The sequence below is a fragment of the Phycodurus eques genome, chromosome 1 (assembly GCF_024500275.1).
Source record: "Phycodurus eques isolate BA_2022a chromosome 1, UOR_Pequ_1.1, whole genome shotgun sequence".
In the NCBI taxonomy this organism is placed as follows: Eukaryota; Metazoa; Chordata; class Actinopteri; order Syngnathiformes; family Syngnathidae; genus Phycodurus; species Phycodurus eques.
In genome coordinates, this window is record NC_084525.1 from 44,438,097 (window position 1) to 44,462,370 (window position 24,274).

The following is a 24,274-nucleotide window of genomic DNA, read 5'->3' on the forward strand; positions in this document are numbered from 1 at the left end:
CTATTCCAGCTTTTTTGGAACATAAAATTCTAATTCTAAGTTAATGATTATTTGCTAAAAACAAAAAAGGTTATAAATTTGAACATTAAACATCTTGTCTTTGTAGTGGATTCAATTAAATATAGGTTGAACATGATTTGCAAATCATTGTATTCTGTTTTATTTATGTTTAACACAACGTCCCAACTTCATTGGAATTGGGGTTGTACATACAAATATGATATGATACAAATATGTAAACACAAGGGGTACGGAAAATGGATGGCTGGATGGATGTATGAAGCCTAAACGTCTTTCATCCAATATCCTGATTGGTTCAGTCTATTGTCTATATTAAATATGGACCAATCGGCCGTCCCCTTTAAATTGCGTGCTGGTCTACTGGGCTTGTGACCGGTGTGCCCGATGGCCAGTCTACCACTGGTTGTGTTGTAATGTATTATTAGCCGTGAGCATGTGAAGCAAAAAGCATGACTCAGTCACGTGATGGCACGTATTATTACTTTTTCCTGTATGACAACCATCTTTTATGTTTCCAAAACACCTCAGTATCTTTTGATTGGCAGGTGTGCATGTGTCCTTTTATAGCTTTATATTCTGTAAGTACTTCAGCCTAGCACGCATGCACACGCGCACACAAAGACAAACACACGCACGCACACACACACCCTATATGGGAGGGAACTTCAATGGAAAATGTTGGAGATTCCATATTTGTGTCAAATCCTGCCTAAATCTGCTCATCCTGGCGGCTTGATGGAGATCACACAGACATTTTTAGCTTGAAAGGACTTTCATGATTATTCAACTGTGTAGGTAAATTTGAGGAGTACATTAGCTGGGATGTGTTTGGTGCAGTGGGTAAGAGTATGCCCTGAAACCAGAGGGTCACCGGTTCATATCCCCACCTCAGCGCATGTTGTCATTGTGTCCCTGGGCAAGACACTCAACCCACATTGCCTACGAATGCATGTGGTTGAATGTTTGGTGGTGGTCAGAGGGGCCATAGGCACAGAATGGCAGCCACGCTTCCGTCAGCCTGCCCTAGGCTGCACAAGTAGCTTACTACCACCAGGGTGTGACTGAATAATGTATGAAATTGTACAGTGCCTTTGAGTGCCTAGAAAAGTGACGTATAAATGACCAATAAATGCAATTTCCACATTTCAATAAGAACATGGAAGTTTACTCCTATAGCTATACTTATAGCAAATATATATAGCATATAGATGAAGACCATCTTGCTTTACATTTCATTACTGTATGACTTCATTTTATGCGCTCACAATCACAAATAAACTGCAAAAGATCACTTCCACTCAAGATGAGTTTAGCTTACCACAAGGCTAGCCTGGGCACGCTTTTTTGTAGGGCTGGGACTTTAACGCATTAATCACGATTAATGAATTACAAATAAATTTATTATTTAAAAAATAAATGCAATTTAATCACATTTTGTGTTCCAAACAACGCAAAACGTTTGTCAGTGCACGATTTCCTGGTACACCCATTACACTGATGCAGACGTCAAAATGGAGGAATTGGATGAAACAATTGCTAGGATTGATGGGAGGCAAATTTCATTTTTAAAAAATGAAATATTTTTAAAAACTACCTGATTGAAACCTTGATAAGTGTGGTTTTGTGGCAAAAATTAGTTTTCATTCCACCGAAGAACTTCAACCATCCGACGTGTGATCCAACTGCCATGCAGAAACCATCCATCCATCCATTTTCTGAGCCGCTTCTCCTCACTAGGGTCGCGGGGGTGCTGGAGCCTATCCCAGCTGTCATCGGGCAGGAGACGGGGTACACCCTGAACTGGTTGCCAGCCAATCGCAGGGCACATAGGAACAAACAACCATTCGCACTCACAGTCATGCCTACGGGCAATTTAGAGTCTCCAATTCATGCATGTTTTTTGGGATGTGGGAGGAAACCGGAGTGGCCGGAGAAAACCCACGCAGGCACGGGGAGAACATGCAAACGCCACACAGGCGGGGCTGGGGATTGAACCCGGGTCCTCAGAACTGTGAGGCTGACGCTCTAACCAGTCGGCCACCATGCAGAAACCATTTAAAGGAAAAACTGGTCTAAAAAAATGTCCTAAAATGGCACTTTAACTTTAGGTCTTTCTATTTGCACACACACACACACACACGTCTGTAGATCAGCTATATGTTTTCGTGAACAATCACACTGTTGGACTGTTGTCTGCATAGCCATGGAGACCACAGAAGCAGAGTACAACACACACACGCATGGACTCACGCATACACACAGACATGAACACACACACAAATACACACAGACACACACACACAAATGTAGATCACCTTGTCTTTTCACGAACAATCACACTTTTGGAACTTTTGCTGCATCGCCATAGAGACCACAAAGGCAGTGTACAACACGCACACGCGCACACACACGCACACGCACACACACACACACACACACACACACACAGGGGCATAGTCAAATGCCTTCTGCAAGTCCACAAAGCACATGTAGATTGGCTGGGCGAATTCCCATCCACCCTCCAGGACCCTGCGGAGGGTTTAGAGCTGGGCCACTGTTCCACAGGTGACTCTGCCAGACCTTCCCAGCAGGTTTTCACATTACGTTTTGGTCTGCCATGTCAGACTGCTGTTTGTTATGGACAATCCCTGATGAGCACAGAAGACTAATAACATAACTTCGCTTCTGCTCAGTGTTTATGCCAAATTTTGACGGTAAATGCTTGTACTAAATGTGGTCTATGCTAAATCTATTTAGCAGAATCAATGTAAAGACACACACACAGGATAAAGGGCAAAGTTTATAAGACAGTGGTGAGGCCAGCCATGATTAGAGACAGTGGCACTGAAGAGACAACAGGAAGCAGAGCTGGAGGTGGCGGAAATGAAGATGTTGAGGTTCGCTCTCGGAGTGACCAGGTTGGATAAAATTAGAAATGAGCTCATCAGAGGGACAGCCAAGGTTCGATGTTTTGGAGACAAAGTTAGAGAGAAGCTGACATGGAAAAGGATGACACGCTGTGGTGACCCCTTAACGGGACAAGCCGAAAGTAAAAGAAGAACGTAAAGACACACAAGTTGTACCAAAACATCTATTGTAATTGTTTATCCTAAATGCTTGTGCAAAATGTTATTTATGCTAAACCTATGTAGCATAAACAACACAATGAAAAAACAAGCAATTTCGAAACATTCTATAATAGTGATTCTCAAAGAGAACCACTCTCCTGTCGCATTAAAAACATTGTTTTGTCTACCCTTTAAAGTTAAGTGCCTTCTAGTTATTTACAGTTCTTAACTCAATTTTACACTTCGTTCAGATCATAAAGAATTTAGGATGGTGGTCCCCTGTAACTGAGTCAAGGCTAGATGCCACCCATCTCCTCGTGGTCTCTTTGGCGCAGAAGTGCTTGAGGCAGGTCACGTGCCGTTTGAAGCAGGGGGCGTGTCCCGCGACGCCCGCGGCCCCTCGGTCTCGACACCTCTGTTCACTTCCTGGTTTGAAGCAACAGGGTGGTGCGGGCTATTAACTGTGCCCCGCAAAGTGCGGGACCTGAACACCTACCTCCAGCTGCTGCCGATCCAAGCATGAGCGAGCAGCTGCCGGTCTGAAGGAGCGCGCGGCACGGGTGGCGGGGGACAAGTTTGTGATCGCTCCAACTTTGTGCCTCACCTGCAGAGCCAACATGTCGGATTCTGCATCCAGTTTCCTACACATCGGAGACCTGGTGTCCATGTACGCCGAGGGCACCGTCAATGGCTTCATCAGCACCCTGGGGTGAGCGCACGCACACGTATCATGCTGTATTTAAAAATAAAAACAGTAAACGACAAAGACAATTAGAGTGCAGTGCACAAGCGTGTAGTATTTATGTATGTATGTATGTATGTATGTACTGTATGTATTTATGTTAGACGTGGGACAGTATAGATAGACAGATTCTTTATTCATCCCGTGAGGGAAATTAGAGGATTTCGAAGAATATTCATCGTTAGGCAAACAAAATATAAGAGCAACCAACAAAGTAAGAAGAGAAAAAAAGCAGTATTTGAGGGGGCCCCAATGAATATTAACATCTAATCTAAGCACGGAGAAAAGGTGACAAATTTAAGGTTTTGCCTGTTTGACCCCAGAAAGTTATAAATAATAAAATAGAGGTATCGTCCAATTTGCGACAGCACTAAATATACAACTAGTGCAAAAGGAAAGTATTGTCGTGCCAGTGAATCTATAATGACATGCTGATGAATTCAGTACATCTGGTTTGTATTTAGCATCCAGAGAAACCTTTAATATGCATTGTATATATGCAGGATATTGCACAGTGAATAATATTGATTGTACATATGAAAAATGTATACAGTGCGCTATCGCACAGTGTCCAGGAGTATTTTCCTCACTCCCAGTGGGGAATTGTTATATAAATGAATACAGAATGGTATGAAAGATGACTTGAACCGCTGTACACGGCAGCAAAGCTGAATGAGTCTGTTTGAGAAAGAGCTCCTTTGCTGCTCCACTCCTCGAGGAGAGGATGTGAATCATTGTCCAAGATGGAGAGCAGTTTGCTCAGTGATCTCTGATTCAAACGTCTCCCTCTTCAGTCCCATGATGTCACCAGCCGTCACTGTAAAAGTTTCCAAGTACAATCAATCATTACCCACACATTGTAACACATTGTAACACTTAGCTTGTTAAGTACACTATAACTAGATAATTAGAGTATACTTAATCTACTACTCATTTAACTCTGCTTATAAAGTACACTGTAAACCCTGTATAAGTAGACGCAACAACAACAGTGTCAAATCAATGTTTTTATAATGAAAAAAAGAAAAGTTTTATAATGGGACTCTTTTGGCTTGCAGAAGAAATAGACCAAATTGAGGAAATGCAGACCAAACTCTGACACTGGTTGTACAGGGACCGAACAGCCCGCATCAGGGGGTTCGGCACGTCGTACTCCTGAAGCACCCCCAACAGAACTCCCCAAGGGATATGGTCCAACGCCTTCTCCAAGACCACAAAACATATGTAGACTGGTTGGGCGAACTCCCATGCACCCTCGAGGACAATGCTGAGGGTGTAGAGCTGGTCCACTGTTCCACGGCCAGGACGAAAACCACACTGCTCCTCCTGAATCTGAGATTCGACCTCCCGACGGACCCTCCTCTCCAGCACCCCTGAATAGACCTTACCAGGAAGGCTGAGGAGTGTGAGCCCCCTGTAGTTGGAACACACCCTCCGGTCCCGCCTTTTAAAAAGGGGACCACCACCCCAGTCTCCCAATCCAGAGGCATTGTCCCCGATGTCCACACGATGTCACAGAGGCGTGTCAACCAGGACAGCCCCACAACAGGAACTCCGGGCGATTTTCATCCGCCCCCGGGGCCTTGCCACCGAGGAGCTTTTTAACCACCTTGGTGACCTCAACCCCACAGATAGGTGATCCCGCCTCAGAGACCCCAGACTCTGCTTCCTCATCGGAAGGCGTGTCGGTGGAATTGAGGAGGTCTTTGAAATATTCTCCCCAGCGACTCACAACGTCCCGAGTCGAGGTCAGCAGTGCCCCATCCCCACTATACACAGTGTTGATGGTGCACTGCTTCCCCCTCCTGAACACGGTCCACTCAATGTCCCCCGCCTCCTCCGAGACGTGGGTGAAGTTCTGCCGGAGGTGGGAGTTGAAACTCCTTCTGACAGGGATTCTGCCAGACGTTCCCAGGAGACCCTCACAATACATTTGGGCCTGCCGGTCGGACTGGCATCTTCCCCCACTATCGGAACCAACTCATCACCACCTGGTGATGAGTTGACAGCTCCGCCCCTCTCTACACCCGAGTGTCCAAGACATGTGGCCGCAAGGCCGATGACACGACCACAAAGCCAATCATCGAACTGTGACCTAGGGTATCCTGGTGCCAAGTGTACGTGTGGACACCCTTATGCTTGAACATGGTGTTCGTTATGGAGAATCCATGGTGAGGTTAGGGTTAGGGTTAGTCCAAGAACAGGACACCACTTGGGTTAGTCCAAGAACAGGACACCACTTGGGTTCTGATCGGGGGGCGGGCCGTTCCTCCCAGGTCTCACTGTCATTGCCCACGTGAGCATTGAAGTCCCCCAGCAGAACGATGGAGTCCCCAGCGGGAGCGCTCTCCAGCACCCCCTCCAAGGACTCCAAAAAGGATGGGTACACTGAACTGATGCTTGATGCATAGCCCCAAACATCAGTCAGGATCCGTCCCCCCACCCGAAGGCGGAGGGAGGCTACCCTCTCGTCCACCGGGGTGAACCCCAATGTAGAGGCTCCGAGCCGGGGGTCAATAAGTATACCCACACCTGCTCGGCGCCTCTCACCATGGGCAACTCCAGAGTGGAAGTGAGTCCAACCCCTCTTGAGAGGAATGGTACCAGAGCTCAAGCTGTGTGTGGAGGTGAGCCCGACTATATCCAGTCGGAACTTCTCGACTTCGCACACCAGCTCGGCTCCTTCACTCCCAGAGAGGTGACGTTCCACGTCCCGAAAGCCAGCTCCTGTCCCTTCGGTCACCGCCCAGCTCACAATGCACCCGACCCCTATGGCCCCTCCCACAGGTGGTGGGGCCATGGGAAGAGAGGACCCACGTTACACTTTTGGGCTGTGCCCGGCCGAGCCCCATGGGTGCAGGCGTTGCTAACTTAATGTAATTAAATTACTTTGTTTTGCAATTAAATTACTGTAATAAATACTGTTAGTGACATGCTTACTCTACCTTTCTCACTGTCTATATGGACGAATGTTGTCCAGAGTTTGTGTCCGTTTGGCTCCCCCCCCCCCCCCCCCCCCCACCCCACGCTGCGTTGCTTGAACGCGGCATGTTCCTCCTCGTGTACATTCTTCAGGTGCCCGATCAAATTTGTTGTGTTGAAGCATTTATATGACGTTCCCCACGACGTACTTCAGTTCTGCACAGACTGCAAATAACTTGCGTGTTGTTTGTCTGAGACACCGCTAAATAGTCCCATGACTTGTTTTTTCACCGACAAAATTGAAAAAAAACTTTCTTGGCCGTCAGATTGTTACACTACTACGCCACAAGACACGTGACAAGGCTAAAAATAAACTAGCTTTTGGATTCATATGCGACGGCGACACGGAATTAAATGTCTTTTGCGGAGCCGATCGATGACGTTCTTGATCGGATCGGCGAATTATGACATGAAAGTCGATCAGCCGATCGGCATTAAATGCTAATTATTGGCCGCAAGCGATCACACCGATCCGATCAGCGTAAAGTCTACTTAAAAGTATGTGAACATTCCTCAAGCAATCCTTGAATGAACGTAATCTCCCGAGCACTGGTGATGACCAACGCACGTTTTTCCTTATTTTTTCCCCCCCACACAATAAATTTGCACGATCTATTGTTGTTGTTGCCGCCATGGTAACGAGTGTTTCCGGTCGCATTGACCAGTGATCGTAAAAGATGGGATGTGGTGGTATAGGAATACAAGATTGTACTGTAGTAATCTGACATAGTGCAATCGTGAAAGACAAATAAAAAAAATAAAAAATAATCCTTATTGGCGGTCAGATATTTACAGTACTATGTCAAAAGACACGCGACAAGGATAAAAATAAACTAGCTTTTGGATTCAAATATACTGTACACGATGGCGACGCAGCGTAAATGTCTTTTGCGGAGCCAATCAATGACGTCATTAACCGGCCGAGCCAAAGAACTCTTAGAAAACTGTAGAAAACTAGAAAACTCTTTGATTACATTCAACGTTCAGTTGCTGGGATACAAGCTGTGATCGGTAAGATGATGATTTCAGCCAAATATTGTAGGCTGCTAGCTTGTTTGTGTTCTTTTGAGAGGGCCCCTAGGTTATTCCATCAGAACTACTGGTCGCCTTTGAAGAGTTAATAAGAAGATCCTTCGGTTGTGTCAAACTAACAATCCAATCAATTAAAATACTTATAAGGTACTTATTAGCATTTGTATAATGTAGTTCAGGACAATTGAAGCTCGGTTCACAGACTTAATTTGTTCAGAGACTCCGGTCACAAAGCAAAATGTTTGCTACGTTTAGCTTGTTGTTAATCGGTGTGCAGTTAAAAATAAACAGGCTACAGTACAATATAGAAGTGAGTGAAAATACACTTTATTATGAAAAAAAACCCAAGGTCTGTTTTTGCTCACTGAGCAACGTTGCAGCCTTCTCGAAATAAAGAGGCTGTACGGATACAGTAGTTATCGCACTAATGCTATCAATATCATCAAGCTCTTGATCCCCAGCAACAATTGTTTTCCTAACTTCAGTAATTTAAGGTTGTTGCTTCGTCAAAATAGTTACGGGCTGCCTTTATTGCCTTTTTGTTCTTAACAATACTTTAAGAGCTGGATGCAGCGTAAGTCAGCTTGTCATGTCAAGAGTGTGTGGTGCTAGATGTAATAGAGAGGCGACTGTTGTTGAGTTATGCTGAATCTTGCGGCTCACTCTGCGGGCATGACATGTCAACTTGTGCTGAAAAAAAAACTGTCAAGTGATGTCGAAAAAACAGCTAGCTACCTCACATTACAGGTCTATAGCGCATTAACGTGCTAATGACTATTTGTCAGCAAACATCCCTCAGCTGAACCAAAAGCTTCCAGCGTGTTGTCTTCAGGTATGAACAAGTCAAACCTGTGAGACAGGCCGCTTGGACCATACGAGTCAAGAAACCTCCAGAATCTTGTTGCTAATTTGACTTTTTAAACATACATTGTGTTTGCTTTATAGCGTCAACCATCACTACTGACACAGTCAAACACAAACACACGCACGCACACGATGGAAATCGCTCTTGGACATACTCATGACCACATCCTGTTCCTGCTTTACAGTTGTGTGTGTGTGTGTGTGTGTGTGTGTTCTGCTCCATACTTTGTAGCATAGCAGCCGTTAAACATAGGGATGGGCGATACCACCCTTTTAGTAGTTGATACGATACCGGTACTTTTTCTTGCAAATTCATCGATACTGATACTGATAATTTCATAGTGGCAATTTATTTTTTCAGTCAATATTATATTATTATAATTAAAGGGGTCATATTTTGCCAAACCAACTTTTTCTAGTAGTAACTTCTCGTATATAATGCGCACCCATGTATAATACATACCCCCAAAGTTGACCTCAAAATTCTGGAAAACCCTTCTACCTTATTTATAATGCATTTTTACAATGCATGATTATGCTTCTACCCATATGATCAAAACATGAAGTATTATCTGTATTTTGGTAGTTTTTTCAAAGAAATATTCTGAACTTAAGCACTTTATTTGAACACAATACTTTCTTTTTATGTACTTGCTCTTATTTTGAAATTCACAGCTCTACTTTTATTTAGTAAATGTTCTGCTCATATGCTTGTTTACCCAGGCAAAATTTTAAGATGGCTACAATTCTATAAAGAAAACATGAAGGGCCAGGCGAAACACATTTATTTTAATGGCATTCAAATTAAACTGTCAAGCAGTCATAAAAGCATTATCATTAAACATAACATAACCATAAAGATAATGATAGTTGCGCTTCAGTCATCAGTCGTATTAAAAAAACAACAACAATATTTTACGAATTCTGCCAGATTATGTAAATTTATGAGCACAACTATAAATCCAAACGATTCTCGATTCCGATTCTTTTAGGGGCTGGGTCAAACAAGTTTGCATTGTTTAAATAAAGGGTGTCCAAATTATGAACATCCATTTTCTTAGCAGCCGGCAGCAAAGACTAAAATGAACATTTGACTCGGGGTTCTTTATAAACAGTACCAATCAAACCTATGAACTAAAAGGCAATGTGTGTGGAACTAACCCAATTGACTTACTATTCATTAGTTAATGTTTCAGCTAAAAGTTAAATATAGCATTGTTAAAATAGTTATTTGGGACTGTTTTATCACATCAAATGGTTTTCATGTACAAGTTTTAACTTGACGTCCTGTTTTAAGCTTGAAGCCTTTTATCTTGGATGGTACGTACTGGAACTCAGCATTTTGCACGAAAAGTAACTTCACACGACACCGGTGAATTTTGAAAACGAAAGTAAACCTAGAAGGCAAGAAAAAGTAATAAATGGAACCAAATGCTATAAACCGTTGATTCCTTTACTTACCCACTGATGAGGCACAAGATTAGTGTTTGTGATACTGTGAGACGTTTATGTGAATTTTGTCCTAATTCATTGTGATGTAAAGTTGCTAGTTTGCCCTTTGGTGAAGTTTTAGCTCAATGTGAAGCTTTTTTGTTTAGTTTTTTTTGTTTAGTTTTTTTCCTGTCATTGTCTCGTACGTTGGTTTGAAGACTAAAATAAACACTAAAAATCATCAGTGCAAAACTGCAACCAAGTGTTTACCTTGTTTGCTGCTTCAATGTTGGCATAGACGTAATTTATTGTTTCACTCATCGAATTAGATTTTACTGAAGTTCTGCATGGTGTAGGCTGAGTCTCAGAGCGGGAGGGAGCACATCAGACTTCTACACATCCTGAAAGCTTCCTTTGCACAATAGAATCGTATTCTAAATGTTGCACTGAGGCGACTGGTCATTTAGTTTAACAATGGTAAGACAAATTTATGTTTTCCGCCACAGTTGGGCACAAGCACGCCTTGGTGCGTGTTCTTCTTCATTGGTTTTCGCCACTTTCTTCTTCAGGGTCGGCGGACTATAGGCATCGAAACTGGGAACTGAATGTTTTTAGTTTGAATGATTCCGGGAGAACCGGAATGTTAGTCCTGGTTCCAATCGGTTCTCGATTCTCAATGGCCAACCCTAGTGATCAGGTCATTTAAATTTCTCGACCTTCTCTACGTCACTAGGGAAGATCTCCCCCTTCCCTTTCCGCCCTGGAGCCAGCGCTCTCAACATAACAAACACGTGCTCTCACAAGTGAGTCTTCTACATGGAGGCATCCAATCAGAGGAAAGGGGGCGGTCTGATCAAAATATGGACAACGCGGCTACAGAACTGGGTCAAACAGAAGTAGCTGTCAGAGGGGCCTTTTCTGGACAAAACCAATGTGTTTTTGAAATGAAATTGATAGCCAAGATAGAACTTCAAGACTGTTTCGACTGCAAAAACACGAGTGTCATTGAAACTTCAACTGGCAGCCTGGATGAGGGCTATTTCCCCCAAAACACTGGCATTTAATTTCCCCTTTATTGCCACCCATTCAGTCCATACTAGAAACCAACTGCAGTTTTCACCCTACATTCTCAAAAATACGAGGAAAAACGTGTAGCTTGAATGGTCTTTTTTTAAAATGAGGAATTAAAACAAAAACAGGACTTTCGTCTTTAATGTGCAAACAAAAATATGCAACCCAGTATGACAGGAATGACATGGTGAAAGGACATTGATAGCTTTGCAGGCCCCGCAGTTCTGGCTGACTGTACAGTATTTACAAAATATTGTTCCTAGTCTTATATTAATATATTATTATTAATAATATAATCCATACATCCATCCATTTTCTGAGCCGCTTCTCCTCAATAGGGTCGCAGGCGTGCTGGAGCCTATCCCAGCTATCATCGGGCAGGATGCGGGGTACACCCTGAACTGGTTGCAAGCCAATCGCAGGGCACATACAAACAAACAACCATTCGCACTCACAGTCACACATACGGGCAATTTAGAGTTGTCAATTAACCTAGCATGCATGTTTTTGGGATGTGGGAGGAAAGCGGAGTTTCCGGAGAAAACCCACTCAGGCACGGGGACAACATGCAAACTCTTTTCTACATGCAAATATTAAACAAACTAAATTCCATATCATAACAGTGTGATCGTACAGAGGTTTAACTAAATACTTTTCCTAGTAATCAATTTTACAACTATGTACTGTATTACAAAAGAGCCACCAAAGGACACATTCACTCACATTTACAGAGTGTCCCTGAACGCATCTCACGTTCTCACGCAGCTACGACGTGCCTGCCATGAAAGGCGGCCGTGGCCCCACTGAATCAGTTGCCAAATACAGCGTTTATCTGCCGACATATGAAGGCTTGTATATAGTGTTCACGCGGGTTTGTCCTGCAAGTCCCTAACAAAACCGGGCACTCGAATGAAAATGAACTTTCGTTCGAAAACCGTTGTTTGACGCCAGAATGAGCACATTCTCAATTACGTTCATCAGGCAGAAATGAACTAAATTCAGTTCATGTTTCCACAAAATATGAGCTAGTTCATTAACTTTCGTTAATTGAACTCATTCAGGTACAACACTGATAATAGAGTTAGTGGAACATTTTACACTGTCATGTCTTAAAAAAAATAAAACTTGTGAAAAATGAAAAAACGTAGATCTCATTTTCATCTTTTTTAATACTTTTTTTGTCTTCTTTAATACTCTGAGCCAGACGTTTTTGGGCATGGAAATCAACAACTTGAATTCTTTGTGCAGAAGCGTTTGACTCTTACTTACCCGCGTACACCTAAATTAAAATGGGAATTTGTGTTCAGACTTCTGCAAATACATGCATATTCAGACGTCAGTTTTGCATAAATAATTTAAGCAAACTAGTCCGTAAACAGTACGAAAACCAAGGTTTGTTATAAATGTTAAAATGGTAAATGGAAAGCACTTGTATAGCGCTTTATCTACACCATCACAATGCCCACGTTGCGCTTTACAAAGTCTCACATTCACCCACTCACACACATATCCATACACCAACGGGCAACTGCTGCCATGTAAGACGCTGCCAGGCCCACTGGGAGCAAATTAGGATTCAGTGTCTTGCCCAAGGACACTTCGACATGCGAACAGTTGTAGCTGCGATTCGAACCGACCCTTCGGTCACTGCACGACCTGCTCTACCCACTGAGTCACAGCCGCCCAGTAATTTAATTTAATTTGAAGTAATCAACAACTGCATGTAATTATCTACTTCACCCAAAGTTAGTTAGATTGCGACCATAATCTTTAAGGTAAAAGGACACTGTGAAGAAATTACTACCATCTAACGTAATTGTGTATTCCATCCAAACACTGTGGACCCTCAGTTTTTCAACCACGTATTGTAGCCATCGTATATCAAAAACTCTCGAGGAACAACAACACTGTCGAACAAAACCGAACGGAAAAAAGTTAGCTTTAGGGTAATTTAGACAGTGTTTACTTACTTCCATCCATCCATTTTCTGTACCGCTTATCCTCACTACGGTCACGGGCGTGCTGGAGCCTATCCCAGCTATCTTCGGGCCAGAGGCGGGTACACCCTGAACTGGTCGCCAGCCAATCGCAGGGCACATACTATTCGCACACATACATTCACAGTGACGGCCAATTTAGAGTCTTCAATCAACCTACCATGCATGTTTTTCGGATGAGGGAGGAAACTGGAGTACCTGGAGAAAACCCACGCAGGCACGGGGAGAGCATGCAAACTCTACACAGTCGGGGCCGGGATTTGAACCCTAGTCCTCAGAACTGTGAGGCAGATGTGCTTCCACTGTGCTGAGTGTTGACTTACTTGTCAAGGAGAAAGCTGGCAACTTCAGTTTCAAGATTGCAGACTGTCATGGCACTCCCCTACTGGGTCACCACTCTTACGTATAAATAAATCTAAAATCTTTTATTTAGCATCACGTTCGACAGCTCCGGCCTCGGCTGTGTAGAGTTTGCCTGTTCTACCCATGCCTGCATGGGTTTTCTCCGGGGACTCCGGTTTCCTCCCACATTGGTACGTTAATTGGAGACTCTAATTTGTCTGTAGGTGTGAAACACTGAAAGTTATTTTTCGACTGCATGTTTGGCTCCCAATGCTAATTGTATACAGTGATAATGATTACTAATCTGTATGTGCGCGCGTTTGTGTGCAGGTTGGTGGATGATCGCTGTGTGGTGGAACCAGCTGCTGGAGATTTGGAGAACCCCCCCAAGAAGTTCAGAGGTCAGATGGTCACCCGCCACTGTGTGTGTTTGCGTTTCAATACATTTGCCCCTTGTTTCAGTGCTTTTAAGAAAGATGGGGCACACACACACACACACACACACACACACACACCAAAGCTCAAGAACGTCCAGGTCAACACATCTATACGTCAGACTGCCCAAGGGGCAATCACAAGTAGCTTACCACCCCCAGTGAATGAATAATGCATGGGATTGTAAAGCGTCTTTGAGTGCCTAGAATAGCGCTACAAAAGTGTGATTAATTATTATTATTATTATTGTTGTTGTTGTTGTTTGTATGTGTGTATGTTTGTGTGCCTGCGTGCATATGCAAAGTAAAATGTTGTGAGTCGACAACAATCACAGCATGTGTCCACATCGTCATATTGAAGTGGGTCACATGACTCAAGTGTTGATGCAAATGGTCCATCAGCAGGCAAATGTGTGGCCGAGCATGGAAGCAAGCTGATTTCCTGCTCGCTGCCAAGGACCTTCATATTTGGTTGCGCTCATGTTAGATGCTGGAGTGCTTTGACAGACCAAAACATCCAATTAAGGTAGACAAATTATGCTTTTTTTTGTCATTTCAAAAAAGTTCCCAGGTCTTAATTAAAGCCCCGACCCTCTCGTTTCAAAATCCACAAAGCGTAAAAATACAGCACACTTAACTCACACTTGAAATCATTGCGATTTGGGGGCAATTCTGTCTCACGCAAATATGAAGTACTGCTTGTGTTGATGACCTAGTGCTGAGCTAGCATGTTGCAATAAAGCGAGGGCTCCTCAGTGTTGCCAACTAAGCGACTTTGTTGCTAAAATGTAGCGCTCCGGCTACTATTTTGTTTTAAATCTGACAACCAACAAATCTAGGGATTTTTTTTTTCTAGTGGTGTTGGCTCCTCCAGAGCAGACGACGTTCACACCATTCACTGCAAATTGAAGCCACCACTTGCTAATTTGGCAATACATTTGAACTTTTCATCATTGATCCCAAATCGCTCCTTCCCTTCACTCAGGACTTCACGCTCTCCCTTGATGGGCTCACACTCCCTCCCTCCCCACAGATCAGAAACCTTGGTTTCATTTTTGACCCCACACTCTCCACTCTCCTTCCAACTCCACATCTGTCAAATCACCAAAACAGCCTTCTTTCACCTCGCAACATTGCCGCCTTCATTCCACCCTCTCTAAATCTGCTGCTGAAACTAGGCCTGTCACAATAACAATTTTTTTAGACAATATATTTTCCTAATAACTATCATGATAAATTATGTTTTTTAAATGGCTCTGAAATCATGAAAAATAAGGCCACCCTTATTATTACTATTATTATTATTATTTAAAATATTTTAAATCAGTATTGTTGTAATTATTATTTATAATAATAACAATAATAATAATCCATCCATCCAAGCACTCACATTCACACTTATGGGCAATTTAGAGTCTTCAATGAAATTATCATGCATGTTTTTGAGATGTGAGAGGAAACCAGGGTACCCGGAGAAAACCCACGCAGGCACGGGGAGAACATGCAAACTCCAAAGAGGCGAGGCCGGATTTGAACCCTGGTCCTCAGAACTGTGAGGCAGATGTGCTAACCAGTCGTACACCGTGCCGCCCAATAATAATAATAATAATAAAAATAATAATTATTATTATTATTTATCCTCTATTGCTACTCATACATTTTTGCTCATCATATCAGCCACTGTCGTATTTGTTGCACTGGTCTTTTGTATTTTCGCGTTGAGGTGCTGCGGGTCGTGTCCCTGTTTGTGGTCCCAGCGGAACCGCGAAGCACACGTAACATCGGCGACGAGAGCTGATCCGCTAGTACATCTTGTATTAATTAGGAAACGCGCCTACAATTATCTAATTAGTTTACGGATGTGAATGTTAAATGTATTATGCGAAGTAGCGATGTTAGGTATTATGTCACAACACAATGAACTAACTTCAAATTCAGAAATGGCCAATACAAACGGAAAAATATTGTACTTAATATTTTCCTGGAGGATGCATTTGGGATTAGCCTTTCATGTTGGTAATATTGAAAAATGAAGTGAAACAGACAATGATTTTAGTCAATTGTTTTCCAGAATGAGAGGATGCTATTCATGTGGCACAGTTTGAAGCAGGCATCAGGTGCAGGTGGAGATGGGCCTGGTCAAGTTGGAGGCCAAAACAAAAAAGCAAAGAAATGAGGCAAATTTAATTTCCATCCATCCATTTTCTGAGCCGCTTCTCCTCACTAGGGTCGCGGGTGTGCTGGAGCCTATCCCAGCTATCATCGGGCAGGAGGCGGGGTACACCCTGAACTGGTTGCCGGCCAATCACAGGGCACATACAAACAAACAACCATTTGCACTCACAGTCACACCTACGGGCAATTTAGAGTCTCCAATTCATGCATATTTTGGGGATGTGGGAGGAAACCGGAGTGCCCGGAGAAAACCCACGCAGGCACGGGGAGAACATGCAAACTCCACACAGGCGGGGCCGGGGATTGAACCCTGGTCCTCAGAACTGTGAGGCTGACGCTCTAACCAGTCGGCCACCGTGCCACGCAAATTTAATTTGAATCTTAAATTTGTACATCAACATGTACTTGAGCAGTGTAAATAAATGTTTTTCTGCATGAAGAAAATTTGTTGATTTTGCCTGATTGTACTCTTCAGAGTCTTCCAGATTGCTTATTTTATGTTAAAATAAAAAAATTCTCTGCGGGGGCACCTTTTTCATGCCTTTGGTGTTTGCATGTCAGAGCACAAGTAATGAAAGTCTATAATGTTCCTATCGAACTTATTAGTGAAGGAACACCACGTCACATGCATGTTAATCAATTGGTGTACGAAATTGCTGAGCCGGCACATTGAGGAAGGGTGAGCCCGGCCTCGTCCACCCACAAGGGGGGGCTAAACCAGCGAGCCCGTCCAGCAGGGGACCAAATCCAAGCCCAACCGAAGTGCCCCGACCAGTTCCAAGGGGCACGGGCACCGCAGAACCGCCTCCCCCACCCCCACCCAGCGGGCCCCACTGTCATCATCGCCCCCACCACCCCCGGATAGCATGAGGGCCCAAGCCACCAACAGGGCCCAACGCAGGAGCCAGCCAGCATCGGAAAAAAACAGTCATAGCCCGCCAAAGCGAGCCCATGATAAGTGCCCGTCGTGAGCAAGGACAGGCGAGGGCACCATGAGAAGGGAGAGGGGGGCGGACCCTCATCTCTCCGCAGCCTAACAAGGGGAGGGGGGGGGGGGTGCGCTGGCCCCAGGAGTCAAGCCAAAATAAATGTGAAAACCCACCACCCACCCTATTACTATGGTTACCAGGTCCCCGACTGGCAACCATTATCCCTGTACCGTGATTGTTTGTGTTGGGGTGTAGTGCATTAAAATTGGAGAGACTGGTGGGGTTTTGGCGAGACAGTCACAGGGAAATAATGACCCGTAACTGTCACCCCCACCCAGGCCAACTAGGTCTCCAAAGGATGTGTGAATGTATGTGGTGTATTAAAAATCTGCAGGGAAAAGCATGGCGGGCCAGAGAGCAGGCTGGGGTGGGGTGGGGTGCGACCAGACCGAAAACCCGCACAGATGTGCCAGCACCCGGCCTGGGACCTGCCCCTTCATGCCTAGTGCCAGTCCCCCAGGGGACCCTGAATGAGATGTGAATGGTCCCAAAGTGCGGAGTATGTACAGTGTGAATACTATAAATGTGCAGTGTGTGTGAAGTAAGAGGCTAGACTCCTGCGGGTCTGGCCCAGCCTGACTGGCTGGCAGACCACAGAGAAAAAGGGGGCACCCTCTCCACACCCGACAGCTTATCCCCCACCCACCCGCCACCACCCCAAACCGACCATAGCCCAGTGACCATAACAGGGTCCAGAAGGCAGGCCTGTCCAAGGCAGGAGGCGCTGACATCCTACCATAAGCCCCAAGCCAGCCGGGGACCACACACAGCCCGAGAGAAAGCGGGGCGACAATAAGGGTGTATTGCCCTGGGGAGAGGGAAGAGCAGGACACAGGCCCGGGATGCAGAAGCACAGCCACCAAACCCCACCCGGAGACCAGGACGAGACCCCCGGAGTGAGGGCCAACGGGCACCTCCCCGGGTCCCAGGAACGGAGAGCAGCCCCAGGACTGACAGCCCCCAGGAGGGCAAAACAGACACAACTAAAAATGAAAACCCAAAATGATTAAAAATTAAACAAGCAATTAATAGCTCCCTTCGGAAACGACCGTTAAATAATTTACTATTAACGTGAAGCAGTGTTTAAATCAAGTTGTGTTGTGTAGGGAACGTCTGCGAACCGAAGCTGGTGCTACTGCGTTAGCAATGCAGCACCTCTCGTTGGCATAGCTTGATGTAACCGGTTAAAAATACCAGGCATAAAGCTTTAAAACACAATCGCAGCGTCTGCGTTTCAAAAAATGAGCGAAAATTGAGGCTTTTAAATTAATAAGAGCACTTTTTCGCAATAAAGGCAGCTAGTTACCCATGCTCTCGAGGGGTGGTCGGTTGATCGGTGACGTGTGGCGCAAGATTGCACGTCACTCGCAGCAGAACACTTGTGGGAGATCAGCGTACAATGAAAGCTTAAAACCAGCCGGAAAAAGCACTTGGCAGTGCTTGTAGGCAAGCTAAAGTTTATTATTTCTCCACCAGCGATCAAGAGGGGACACACTGTCTCGATGCGTGATCGCTAACAGCTTCCTAGCAGCTGAGCAGCGGCCAGGCAGTTTACAGCTTCCGGTTTACCGGGAGCTGCGTAATGGCATGAGCGTCCGCGATTGGGCACTCGAGGATAAACCGAAGCCTGTGCACTGGTTCAAAACCATGAAGGGAGGAACCAACGTGGTGACGTCACGGTGACGTCTCGTCTTCCGTGAAGCGGAGACAGCGGATTACGAAGCCTTAAGTCAAAAATGACCAAATGGCGGTCTGCTTTGAGCGTTCAACACAAAGCAAAGATGACGACCGTTACGGGCGTCACATGTTTTTTCAGACACAAAGAACTAACACTTTAGCTCAGAGTTCGAATGACGCACAACAGGGATTCTTGGTGTACGACGCCTCTAAGGGTGGCCTGTCACTTCCCAAATCTCCTATTTACGCAGTGAAGCTCGGAATAAGATTTCCCAAAACCACAACGAGCATATGAGTAGTCTGGTTAGCTACTCAAGAAGCTATAAGACGGGGAAAAAAAGGGTATCGCACTAACTCCCAGAATTCGTGACCGATTTTGCGACCCTCAAAGGCCTTTTTAACAAGAATTTACGTAGAAAATCTTCCCACAGTTCAAAGTATGCAACGCACAAAACACGGATATCTAAATAACATTTATAATTGCCATAAATTCGCTCAAGTTTCACTTGAGGGTTAGAAGGTTTGTTTCTTTCACGCTCGTAAGTGCTCGGGACACTGCGTTGCCATGGTAACTAAATCACACACACACACACACACACACACACACACACACACACAGAGACAGGCTGCAATTACGAACTGCCTAGTTTTATTGCAAAATATCATTAATCTTGTGTGTTTGGGTTGGACGAAACTTGGTATCGCCTCACATGGGCTTGACCACTACGCAGCGTAAATCGGCCTGCGCTACTTCCGGTTTAGCGTGATTTTAAGTTTCAGCGTTAAAATCGAATTATTTTATCTAGAAAATGTCAGGACAAAGTGACGAAATCCTCTCTGTCTCGTAATCTGAAGGTTGCTACAGGAATTAGATAAGAGTTCTCGATAATCAGAGGTCTTTTGTCGAACCCAAACACACATAAATGATATAGGTAGTGATTTTTTATAGAAAATTTAATGAGATCTAACAGGGATGTCTACAGGGGAATAATGCAGAGAAAAGCAAAACAAAGGACAGACAAACATTGGCAAAGGAGACTGACTTGTGATGTGAGGGTGGAAATGAGCATGGGATGACAATATATAGAGCTGGGGGTTCCTGTTCTCGTTAATTTAAACCCAAATATGCACCAATCTATACTTTTAGTAGACTGCAAGTTGGATTTACGTGCGTGGAACACAATTTAGGCAGGCTGGTCGAGCTCCCGAATGTTTAGCCAGTCCGGTCCGCATGGCGATTTGGCGGAAAAAGGAGGAAGGAAAAAAGAAAAAAAACAAAAAAAAGAGTTCCAAAGCAGGGTGGCCGGAGCAAGGTGCGGTGCCCGCTTCCTTCCCAACGGAGCTTGCCCATGAGCTGCCAAGGTACCCGCAAGGGTAGCTCGGGGCGCTGGCAGGGGAAAGATCCGATGTGTCATCCCCACCTCCCCGCTCTTTCTCAAGAATAGATTTTTTTCTTTCAAAAAATTCAGCAGCTCGAAGAATTACCCCCAAAATACATACAATCATCATCAGCGACCATCCACCAATTTCTGTCAATCTAAAAGTTGAATCAAGTTTGGGACCCCCACCAACATGGCAAAAAACAAAATTAAACACCTCACAGAAGAATATGCAATTAATCCAACAGATACGCTTAGAAACTAACTTCAAAAGGCAAAACATCAATTAGACGTTATCCAAAAGAACAAATTTTATACAACAACATGTTAGGATACACTAACTTTGAGTACAGTAATATATCAGGAAAATTCCTTGCAAACCAACTTCAGCGCAATAAAGAAAAGGCATTAATTACAGCCATTCAAGATTCAAACGGCAACTGTTTGAATACACAGTCAATAAATAAACATTTTTACAATTATTACAGGAGGCGGCACGGTGGACGACTGGTTAGAGCGTCAGCCTCACAGTTCTGAGGACCCGGGTTCAATCCCCGGCCCCGCCTGTGTGGAGTTTGCATGTTCTCCCCGTGCCTGCGTGGGTTTTCTCCGGGCACTCCGGTTTCCTCCCACATCCCAAAAACATGCATTAATTGGCGACTCTAAATTGCCCGTAGGCATGACTGTGAGTCCGAATGGTTGTTTGTTTCTATGTGCCCTGCGATTGGCTGGCAACCAGTTCAGGGTGTACCCCGCCTCCTGCCCGATGACAGCTGGGATAGGCTCCAGCATGCCCGCGACCCTAGTGAGGAGAAGCGGCTCAGATAATGGATGGATGGATGTACTTGCTAGAGTAGTTTTGTTTTAACTTTTTACTTTTACTTGAGTATTTATGTTAAGAATAAACAGTACTTTTACTCTGTTATAATGATCTACATTTAAAGTTTTCAATTAACCTACCATGCATGTTTTTGGGATGTGGGAGGAAACCAGAGTGCCCGGAGAGAGAACCCACGCAGGCACGGGGAGAACATGCAAACTCCACACAGGCGGGGCCGGGATTTGAACCCGGTCCTCAGAACTGTGAGGCAGACGCTCTAACCAGTCGCTCACCCTGCCGCCCTGAAACTTTTATTAAGGATCGAAACATTCCTAAATTAAATACACAAATTAAAGACATCCTTGATGTTCGTTTAATCATCACAGAATTACATCACGCGTTAAAAAATATGCAATCGGGACAAGCGCCTGGCCCGGACGGAATCCCCGTCGAATTCATTAAACATTTCTGGCCAATACTAGCCCCTCTATTACTCAGTCAAGGAGATAAACGATAAAGGTCCAATTAGTAGCCGTATGAACACAGTTTCAATTAAGTTATTACTAAAGTCAGGTAAAGTCCCCACTCTCCCAGCTAATTATCAGCCGTTATCACTGATTAATGTAGATATCAAGATTATCTCGAAAGCCCTTGCAGCGAGATTTGAAAAGGTACTCCCGTCGATAATCCACTATGACCAGACAGGATTCATTAAAGGTAAAAGTTCTACAAATAAGGTCAGACGTCTGTTAAATTTAATAAGCATGTCACAGCATAAAAATCTAAATGCAATCATCATGTCACTTGGCGCAGAGAAAGCTTTCGATAAAATAAACTGGGTTTTCCAGTTTCAAGTACTTTGCAAATTTTGCTTCGGAGATTCATTTATACATGGGATAGCAACATTATACAATTCGCCGAAAGCGACAGTCACCACAAATGGGATTACTTCACAAAGTTTTACATTACAAAGATGAACCAGACAAGGATGTCCACTCTCACCAATGCTATTTGCAATATTCTTCGAACCTCTTGCTGCTGCTATACGTCAAAATGCTAATATTAAAGGTATGTGCTCACTTGTGACAGAACACAAAATCAATCTAGATGATGATGATATTCTTCTTTACTTACATGGACCCAAGTATTCTCTTCAAGCAGTCTTAAACCTCATTAAAACATTTTCACAAATATCATACTACTCTATCAACTTCACAAAATCAACAATACTCCCAATAACAGCAAACTCATGGACTCCTGCAGATCAAATCCCAGATTACACTATTCCTATAGGAAACATTAAGTATTTAGGTATTAATATTTCGTCAAACTTCACAGCTAACCAATCTAAATTACACACCACTTTTGGGAAAAAATCTCATCTGATTTAAGACACTGGAATAACTTGCCTATCAGAATCAGAATCATCTTTATTTGCCAAGTATGTCCAAAACACACAAGGAATTTGTCTCCGGTAGTTGGAGCCGCTCTGGTACAACAAACAGTCAATTTACAGAACACTTTGGAGACATAAAGACATTGACAAAAAACAATTGTGCAAAAAGATGCAGAGTCCTCCAGCACTTAGAGCAGTTCGAATGACTAATATTGCAAGTCCAGTGCAGCAATGACCATTGTGCAAAGGGCGCTGAGACTTCAAGGAGTGTATGCGGTTTAAAGTGACGAGTAGTGCGATAATCTGGGACAATGTTGGTTGTGCAAATGTTACAGATACTCCTCAATCAGTGTGCAAATGGAGCAGATGCTACTCTGGCATGAGTGGCCAGTATATGCAAATAGTGCAGCATGGCGGGACACCTGCAGTGAGTGCACGAGTAATACATAATTGGCCCCACAGAAATGTGACAACGAACTCAAGCCAAAAAATTGCCAGCATGTTGTAATGGAATCGTAGGTTAGGTGTTTAAGAAGTTGATCGCAAGTGGGAAGAAGCTGTTGGAATGTCTACTAGTTCTAGTTTGCATTGATTGGTAGCGCCTACCTGAGGGAAGGAGCTGGAAGAGCTGGTGACCGGGGTGCGGAGGGTCCAAGAGGAATTTGCACGCCCTTGTCTTAGTTCTGGCAGCGTGCAAGTCCTCAATGGTGGGTAGGGGGGTACCGACAATCCTTTCAGCAGTTTTGATTGTCCGTTGCAGTCTGAGTTTGTCCTTTTTTGTAGCAGCACCAAACCATACTGTGATGGAAGAACACAGGACTGATTCGATGACCGCTGTGTAGAACTGTCTCAGCAGCTCCGGTGGCAGGCCGTGCTTTCTCAGAAGCCGCAGGAAGTACATCCTCTGCTGGGCTTTTTTGAGGACGGAGTTGATGTTGGTCGCCCACTTCAGGTCCTGAGAGATTGTAATTCCCAGGAACTTGAAGGTCTCGACGGTTGACACAAGGCAGCTGGACAACGTGAGGGGCAGCTGTGGCGAAGGATGCCTCCTGAAGTCCACGATCATCTCTACAGTCTTGAGCGTGTTCAGCTCCAGGTTGTGTCGGCCGCACCACAGCTCCAGGTTGTGTCGGCCGCACCACAGCTCCAGCCGCTCCGCTTCCTGTCGATATGCAGACTCGTCACCGTCCTTGATGAGGCCGATGACAGTGGTGTCATCTGCAAACTTCAGGAGTTTGACAGTCGGATGCGCTGAGGTGCAGTCGTTCGTGTAGAGAGAAGAGCAGCATTTGCACAGTCTTAGTAAAGCTGTGTTCGCCATCTTTCATCCATCGCTCCCACGCCGCTCGCAACTTCACTTTGAACGCCCTGTTTATACCGATGTCCAGCAGTTGGAGTTCCTTCGTCAAGCCTCCTGGAATGATGGCAAGGTCCGAGTTATTCCACTCAGTCAAATGGTGACTGTAGAGACGCTTCTCCCTAGCTAAGCTAGCTGTTTAGATTCTATCTGTTCTTTGCTCATTAATCCATTGGAAGACCAACTCGGGCCACCTCGCCTTGTTTCCGCGGAAACTCTGCTTCGTCTTCTTGACTTGGCAAAGCTCGTTTTCCTGCTTCCTCCACTTGCGAACCATGGATTCGTTGATCTTGAATTCTCTCGCAGGTTCTCGATTCCCATGTTCCTCCGCGTAACTGATAGCTTGCAGTTTAAACTCTGCTTCGTAAGCGTGTCTCTTCGTAGGTGCCATTTTCGGGAGTCCCTAGCCAACCCAATGTTGTTTTGCACAATGCACACCCCGGCACTATATACCTACTGGGGGCGTGCCTTTTGTGTCCTCCTTCACGTGCACCCTT

General features: G+C 44.6%; 1 protein-coding gene across 1 annotated transcript in view; it reads left to right on the forward strand.

Annotated features, from left to right (window-relative positions):
* Nucleotides 1-3,529: 3,529 nt before the first annotated feature.
* itpr3 (inositol 1,4,5-trisphosphate receptor, type 3) overlaps nt 3,530-24,274 on the forward strand; it is a 218,530-nt gene continuing 197,785 nt past the window's right edge. The window contains exons 1-2 of the mRNA XM_061693945.1: nt 3,530-3,798; nt 13,881-13,951. Coding sequence (XP_061549929.1) covers nt 3,707-3,798; nt 13,881-13,951 — 163 coding nt within the window. The 5' untranslated portion in view covers nt 3,530-3,706. The remainder of the gene's footprint in view (nt 3,799-13,880; nt 13,952-24,274) is intronic.